This window comes from Epinephelus moara, chromosome 11, assembly GCF_006386435.1.
Source record: "Epinephelus moara isolate mb chromosome 11, YSFRI_EMoa_1.0, whole genome shotgun sequence".
Taxonomy (NCBI): domain Eukaryota; kingdom Metazoa; phylum Chordata; class Actinopteri; order Perciformes; family Serranidae; genus Epinephelus; species Epinephelus moara.
In genome coordinates this window covers 4,120,304-4,129,009 of record NC_065516.1, presented here as the reverse complement: position 1 = coordinate 4,129,009, position 8,706 = coordinate 4,120,304, and the positions used below count along the sequence as shown (strand labels likewise).

The 8,706-nt window shown below is 42.0% G+C and overlaps 1 protein-coding gene across 2 annotated transcripts in view; it reads right to left on the bottom strand.

The window, feature by feature from the left end:
- hus1 (HUS1 checkpoint clamp component) overlaps positions 1-8,706 on the bottom strand; it is a 21,649-nt gene that overhangs the window by 10,987 nt on the left and 1,956 nt on the right. The window contains exons 2-5 of one of the 2 annotated variants that reach the window (XM_050056519.1): positions 3,352-3,479; positions 1,733-1,909; positions 940-1,047; positions 707-784 (exon numbers count right to left, since the gene is read on the bottom strand). In XM_050056519.1, the coding sequence (XP_049912476.1) occupies positions 707-784; positions 940-1,047; positions 1,733-1,909; positions 3,352-3,479 (491 nt within the window). The remainder of the gene's footprint in view (positions 1-706; positions 785-939; positions 1,048-1,732; positions 1,910-3,351; positions 3,480-8,706) is intronic. The other variant, XM_050056520.1, reaches the window with a different exon arrangement.

Below are 8,706 nucleotides of genomic sequence, written 5' to 3'. Positions count from 1 at the left end.
CCTGCGCTGACAGTAGACCTGGTTTCAGATGGCGAGCTTTTAGCGCACCTTCGGCGAAGCCTTTTGGCACGAAACTGTCACTGCGCCAAGCTGGATCTGTCGACACCTCCCCCTGCTGCGCCGCCACACCCATCTCAGCGCACCTCGGTCTGCCAAAACTACCGGGTTGTGCTGCTCAAAACTAGCTCTGCGCGGGGTTCGCCACCCTGCGCCACCTGCGCTGCGCCAGGAAACTAGAGCCCCAAGTCATCAAGAATTCTCTTTGTTTTTCGATTCCCTGGTCACCATGAAGGCATGCGAGAAAAAAAAGTTTCCTTCATGAATTCAAGATAACATGGGGTGAGTAGTTGATATACAAAAGTCAGTGGGGTAAAATCACTGACCAGCAGATGGAATATTAAAAACAGCCCACCTTCACAGAAAAAAACCTGTCTGAATGGGGCTTTAAATAAGATGCAGGTAATCTTATTAAAAAAAACAAAGAATAAAGTAATCTCCATTCACTTGGTCTCGTGACAAGTTGTGGTGCTTTCCATTTCTAAACCATGACGTGATTTTAGGTTTAATTAAGGCCTCTAAACTCCATATTTAAGAAAATGTTAATACTTTTCCTTGTTTTAAATTTGCATGGATCAGTTTTTTCAGGTTTGAGAACACCCTAAATTGCCAAACCTTAACCTGAGTGAAGTTTGAAGTAATATGATGCTACCAGGAAGTTGGAGAGGTTCTTCATTTTGTCCACAACGTTCTTAATTGTCTTCAGAGGAGGCAGGTAGATACTGACCTGCAAGAACATACATAACATCATAGAACATGTCGAAGATGCCTTCACGTGACTTGTAATGAAAGACTAATTTAAGAGGAACTGTCCTATAAAAACCGATAATGTCTCTAGTGTTTGGTTAGATGTGTGCTGCACTGTATAGAAATGCTACTTACATCGAAGTCTGGCATGCTTGGTTCTTTGAACTCGTGCCAGAGTCTCCGGGGGATGATGTCAACCGGGACATCATGAGTGACGACTCGACTGATGCTGGACAGGGTGGGCTGGACAGGATATCACTCGGTTAGTCTTGACAAAGCTCCTCTGGAGCCTCACTCTTCACTACATATATTGTTTCAGCATCAACACTGTGATGTGTGCATGCAGAATGTGTAATGTCAAGTCATGCAAATTACCTCAAACATGTCATGCTACAACTCCTCGAGCAAGGCTCTCACTTGCCAAGGCTAATGTTACTGGCCAGTCTTCCCCTTTAAGACGGGTTATGTATGTATGTGACGCAGTCTGGTGGCGTTTGGTATGTGTGTATGTATGTGTGTGGAAAAGTACTGTAACCAGACCAGAGTTACTGATTAACGAGTGAATCTGTTAACTGGTGACTTTCAGCTGAATGCATCTATGGTTGTTCTAGTGATGACAGCTGTTGAAAACAGGAAGAGAATACTTAGCTGTCCGCATGAGTGCCTCTCTGTTTAGTTTTTTTATTTCAGTGTCAATAATTTAATTTTAATTTTGTACAAAACATGTACAGTTAAAATTCATAATATCACAAATTTGCCTCTTTACAATCAGTGCAGCATCTGGCGCCCTCTGTCCTTAGACGATTCCGATCAAGAACCCCCCCCTCCCAAAATTTTTCTTTCTTTGATTTGCCCTAGTACATTACTTAGTGTGGTGGCGTGCATACTACTGCATGATACTGCTGAGTTTTCATGTTTACAGTCTCACCAGCTCGGCGGCGATGGTAAGGCAGGGGCAGTGCTTCTTGGTCAGTTTAACTTTGACGGCCTTGGCGCTCTGGACCGTCTTCAGGGCTCTGGACAGGTTCTCTGGAGTCACCTCCAGACAGATCTCATTGTCTTCTGAGGACACGCCCTCCATCTGGTACTCATCAAAAAAGTTGGCCTACAGGGAGCAAGGACACACTGACAGGATCGGCTGGAAGAGTAAAGGCTCACTTAGCCCAAATCATAAAACATGAAGATGTCAGTGAAGTTGACCTTTGACCTTTTCAATATAAAATTTCAGCACCTCATAATTTTATCCTATTAGACATTTGTGTGATATTTTGTCATAAGTAGTAAATTAATTCTTGAGTTACGGCCCAAAACATGTGTTGTGAAGTCACACTGACCTCTGACCTTGGATCAGCAAATTCTCATCAGTTTATCCTTGACTCAGAGTGGATGTTTGTGCCAAATTTGAAGAAATTCCCTCAAGCTGTTCTTGAGATATCCTTTTCACGAGTGAGACAGATGCAAGGACACAGTGACCTTGACCTAAACATCAAGATCTAATCTCTTCATCGTTGAGTCCAAGAGGAAGTTTGTGCCAAATTTAAAGAAATTCCCTCAACACATTCTTCAGTTATCACGTTGAGGAGAATGAGACAGATAAGGCCACAGTGACCCTGACCTTTGATCACCAATTCCTAATAAATTTATCCTTGACTCCAGGTAGACGTTTGTGTCAAATTTGAGGAATTTTCCTCAAGGCCTTGTTGAGATGTCGCGTTCACAAAAATGACACATACACAAGGTCACAGTGACCTTTGACCACCAAAATCTGAGTCCAAGTGGATGTTCGTGCCAAAATTGAAAAAAAAAAGAGAGATATCACATTCACAAGAATGAAACCTATGCAAGGTGACATTGACCTTGACCTTTGGCCACCAAAATCTCTTCATCATTAATCAAAGTGGAAGTTTGCACCAACTTTGAAGAGATTTCTTCAAGGTCTTCTTGAGACATTGCATTCATGAGAATGAGAGGGACGCAAGGTCGAAGTGACCTTGACCTTTGATCACCAAATTCTGAACAATTCATCCTTGACTCCAGGTACACGTTTCTGCCAAATTTGAAGAATTTTACTCAAGGCCTTCTTGAGATATTGCGTTCACAAATTGAGACGGACGCAAGGTCACAGTGACCTTTGAGCACCAAATTGAAATCAGTTCATTGTTGAGTTCAAGTGGACGTTTGAGATATCATTGCATTCACGAGAATGACACGGACACAAGGTCAAAGTGACCTTGACCTTTGACCACCAAAATCTGATCTCTTCATCAGTGAGTCAAAGTAGAAGTTTGTGCCAAATTTGAAGAAATTCCCTCAAGTTGTTCTTGAGATACTGCGCTCACGAGAATGAAACGGAAAGACAGACGACCCGAAAACATAATGCCTCCGGCCACAGCTATTGCCGGCACAGAAGCATAAAAACACAGACAAAGTTACATTTAAAGACCTAATCAGGTGTCTCCCTCACAATTCATCTTTCTTTTTTTTCAAGCTCCTGCCTAATCCGTCTCCATCCTGTTGGCAAACATGGAGCCGAACTGGAACTCTTACCTGTGATAGTTCACACCACATGCTGACACCTCCGTTGGCCACTTTACCAGACAGAATGAAGAACAGGTTGTCTGGAGTCAGTCTCAAGACACACATCTTGGTCAGCTTTGAGATGGTAGTGATGACTCCTGGTAACGACGAGGAAGAGAGAAGTTATTAACCACAGCAAACATAACTTCAGCCTGTAAAAACACATTTTATTTAAATCCAGGCTGCTTTGAACCATAAACAGAGACAGTGTCTCTGATTTGTTCTGTATCGTTATTACAGACTGTGTGCAGCTAAAGAATATCTACAGAAAAGTCAAATACAAATCAAATTTTAATACCAGGGGTGTAACGACACATTGATCTGAACAGTTACATAAGTCCCTTTTCCACTGCAGGAACTTTTTCATTTACCCGAAAAACCTCAGAGCGTTTGCACCGAAATTACCTGGGTATAAAACTTTCCCTCAACCCCAAACTTTCCCTGAAAAAAGTACCAGTAGGGGGGTAGGACTTTTCAGATTACCCGGAATTCTTGAGGGGCGGGACTGTACGCTGAAGAACGCTGATTGGTGGAACACACACTTGCAGCGTTCCGCACTTCCTGGCGCGGGCAGCCGCTGCATACTTTATTTCATTTCTACAAAGTTTCACTAGATTTGTGTTTGGCAGCAGTTGAAGCTGGGGAGACATGTTTCTGACACCCAGACTATCAACACTGGATCCTCCCAAGGCTGTGTTCTTTCTCCTCTGCTCTTCTCCCTGTACACCAACAGCTGCATCTCCAGTCATCAGTCCGTCAAGCTCCTGAACATCAGCTCCCTTATAACGAAAGCACATCAGAGGATGTACTTCCTGTGGCAGCTGAAGAAGTTCAACCTGCCAAAGACAATGATGGTGCACTTCTACTCTGCCATCACTGAGTCCATCCTCACCTCCTCCATCACCATCTGGTACACTGCTGCCACTGCCAAGGACAAAAGCAGACCGCAGCGTATCATTCGCTCTGCCGAGAAGGTGATTGGCTGCAATCTGCCCTCCCTCCAGGACCTGTACGCCTCCAGGACTCTGAGGTGTGCAGGAAAGATTGTGGCTGATCCCTCCCACCCTGGACACAGACTCTTTGAGACTCTCCCCTCTGGCAGGAGGCTGCGGTCCATCAGGACTAGTGTTGCACGGTATACCGGTACTAAAATAGTACCGTGGTACTAGAGTATTCCAAACGGTACTATACTGCATTTGGAAAATACCGGTACTTTTTAAATTGATTCAATTAATTCATTCATTTAATTCATTTATGCACACAAACGCCTCCCTTGTCCCTATTGGAGCACATATTGCACAAGTGGTGTGTATGACAACACCTGTATCAACATTTGCAGCTGGTGTACGTGAAAAAAGACAAGAGAAAGTCTGCCTCGCAAAGGAAGACAACACGAGACAACACCAACTTGGTGAAACATTTGAGCAACCAAACCGTGACGTCCGTACCAAGGTACTTACCGAACCATGATTTTTTGGTACCGTTACACCCCTACTATTTATTGTTCCAAAGGTTTGTAGCCAAAAGGACTTTTCCTTAGGAAAAGGAAAGAGTATCGAAAAGTATCGAAATTCATATTGGTATTGGTACCGAAACAAAGATTTTGGTATTGTGACAACACTAATCAGGACCAAAACCTCACGCCACAAAAACAGTTTCTTTCAGTCAGAGATCAGTGTCTGGCCTCCTGGAGGTGTCATGGGACCAACTAGATGAAACACTGGTGAAAGGAGGTTCCCACCTGATGACCCCAAAGACATGTTAGTTATCGCCGCTCACTGGTCTGTATAGTTAAGCCTTGCCATAATAGCTTATCATAGGGCTTAGGGGGTTATTAACTGAGTGCTGATCCTTTCTCTAGAGTGTTTATTTGAATCCATCTGCAGCTGACCAGAGACCCTCAGCTACTCTGCCCCCCACCCTCCCTGTAACACACAGTCGGACATCTCTTCATCATCTTGGTCATTCACCTGTCACACACTGCATTCTGTTGATTTTGCACATCTGTACTTTGCACAACTGTTCAATCAATCAATCAATCAAACTTTATTTGTATAGCACTTTTCATACATTGCAGCACAAAGTGCTTCACAGAATAAAAACATACAACAAAAATATTACATACATATTGAACCACCAGTAAAAGAGTAAAAGAAATCTGTTATTATTATTAACTGTTATTTGCACACAACTCTATTCATGTTTACAGTGTACATATTTTTTATATTCTATTATTATTGTTATTTGCATTCAGATTTTATATTTAATTGTATATAGTATTTCCTTTTAATATGTATGCTTCTAATTTCTCTATATTTTTATATATTTTATATTCTTTGTTATGCACCAATACACCAAGTAGGGCTGTAGTCAACCAAAGAAAATCTTGGTCGACTAAAGTCGCACATAATCGTCAACTATCGATTAGTCATGGGGGGAAAAAAATCTGCACGTTATTTTTACTTCTGCGGTGGTGTCTGTGTCACTCTGCAGTTACACCAACAAAACGCTAGTCGGCGGTGGAGGACTGTGTTAAGTGCTGTAAAGTTTAGTTCAAATCAAACTTTATTTATATTGTTGATTCAAAACACATTAAATACGGATTAATAGAGACAATTTCAAACACAGGTAAGCAAATCAGCTTCACTATAAATCGCAGAACTGACAGACAAACACTCTTTATCTGGACACATTTCCCCCACCAATAAAACATGCTAACGTTATTAGCACAAGTCTATGGCATTTTACATTGTATAAATTAGCCTAGCGTCTAGCGATCTTTTCCTCTTCTCATATAATACCAGGGACAACAGCAACATGTAACAAAGGTAACGGCACATAATTTGGCTCCATTACAACTCACAACATTCACCGACAAAACAACTGTGTTATACTAAACACGTTTTCCAAACAAATACAACATGCTAACGTTATCAGCGCCAGCCTATGGCATTTTACATTGTATACATTAGCCTAGCAACTAGCGGAGATTTCCTCTGCTCATATGAAGCCAGGATAAATCCTGAAGTATCCACCTTATTTTCAAACACGAAAGGAAATAGTGATCAACTTCCGTGTTTTTGTGTGTGACGTCCAGTCAGCCGCTTTCCCTTACCGGATCTAACGATGCAAGCTAATTTTTTTCAATTTTCAATTGTTTATGTTAGTCAATCAGTTAGTTAGTTAGTTAGTCTGTGTATTTTATATAGATAACTGTGCCCACGTTTCCGTTATCCGGTAATTGCCGGTAAAAATAATCCCCTCTTAACGCGAATAAATCGCACGTCAATCAAAAACTATGAACCAAAAAAGCACAATCTATCCCGAGTGAGACAAACTGCTTGATCCCCGTCTCCAGTGTACCAGCAGAGAACCTGCAGAACCGAATCAGCGAAAAAACACACTGGGCTACTAGGGTTGGGTACCGTTCATAATTGAACCGATACGGTACCGGTACCGGTATCTGGAAATTCGGTACTGGTACCAAACGGTACCTTATTTCGGTTCTTTTTAACCCTATGGGCCCTAGGCCTTTTTGGTCTATTTTTACTGCCTTTACTTTTAAGCTNTGGGTACCGTTCATAATTGAACCGATACGGTACCGGTACCGGTATCTGGAATTCGGTACTGGTACCAAACGGTACCTTATTTCGGTTCTTTTTAACTCTATGGGCCCTAGGCCTTTTTGGTCTATTTTTACTGCCTTTACTTTTAAGCTCATATCACAGTCATTATAAAGGCTACATACACATGCTATATCTTGGGTTTTTTTCAGGACAATCTGGGCTAACCAGATTTGCCATCATTCCATGTCCTTCTATGTACCTGTATTTTATATAAATTTTTATATCAATGAAAAAAACAAATCTGTGTGCCTAAATTCTTACATGTTTACATGTATCTCACCATAGCAAGTTGGAAGTTGACATATTCTACAAAATATGAAGAGGGGAGACTCTCTTGAATCTGGCAATATAAGAACCATGATGCTGGGACATTCTGTCACTTCACAATTGTCCAAAACATGTGGTTTGTGCCAGGCAGACATGATTGCCAGTATTTTTTCATTAATGCATGAAATTCCATTGACTCATTCACAAGTCAAAAATGTGTTTTATCTGAAAGAAACATGCAATATTTACATCTAAGATCATAGAAAAATAGTCAACCAAGTGCAATGATGTCCTCCAAGATAATATTTGCCACTTTGTTTGCAGTAAACAAAGTCTGTTGTTGTTTTTCAGTCTCAGTTATATATTGGGGAGACATTTTGGGCATTGGTGGGGGGGCACGTGTCCCCCTCAATGTATATGGTGACTATGGCCCTGTCAGCATGCATAATTAGGCTACTGTTGTCTGGGAGTGTCAACTGGACAATATGGAGATATTTGCATCTTGAAAGCCGGACTACAAATGTGGATAGACAGGGAGAAACACACGCAAGCCTAAGACGTGGTAAGATACGATATTCCTCACTATATGAAGTGACTGATAACAAGATCTGTATAATGGATTGTAAAGAAATTCGTCAGGTTTTTATTTTGTAGACAATTGATCTGGATTTATAGCATGATGGGATGACAGCACAATGATGTGTGGTAACATTGGAAAGCTCTAGTCCTGCGCTTTCATCTGATATGCGTGCCATTTCTGTGCGAGCCTGCGTTCGCGAGTAATCCATCCAACAGTAATGTGTGTGCAAAGCTGTATGAAAGCTCTGTTATACATCATTTTATTGTAACTTTATCCTTTTTTTTCGCTGTGAAAACATTGGATTACCGACAAGTGCTTGGCCTTGTCGGAAAGCTACAGTTCTGCCGTTTCACGTGATATGCATGGCTTCTCGCTATGACGCACGGTCGCGGAGAAAATCTACAGAGAAGAACGGGTGTGAATTTGGACGCACTATGTGTCGTTCAGGCCCATAGTCTAAACTTCTCAGTTACAACATTTGTTTGAGAACATTTAGGAACAGTGCTGCACGTTAACTTTTGTCTGCACATTTTTTTTGTCGCCATTGTTGCTGAGTCTGAGGTGCGAGTCATGCGCTCTCGCTCCGCCTCCACCTCAGGTACCGAAATTTGGCACCGATTAATTTTAAGTGAATCGGTACTCTGTAGTACCGACGTGAATCGGTACCAAGTACAAAAAGTACCGAGTTTCGGTACCCAACCCTACAGGCTACACAGCCTCTCTACCTGAGCAGCTGAAGCTGCGGCTCGCACCCTCGACACACAGACGGTGCTTCTGCATGCCAGCCAAATGTGTGCGCAACTGTGAGAAATAAATATGTGAGGTGTACGCTGCTTTTCTATCTTTTTTTTT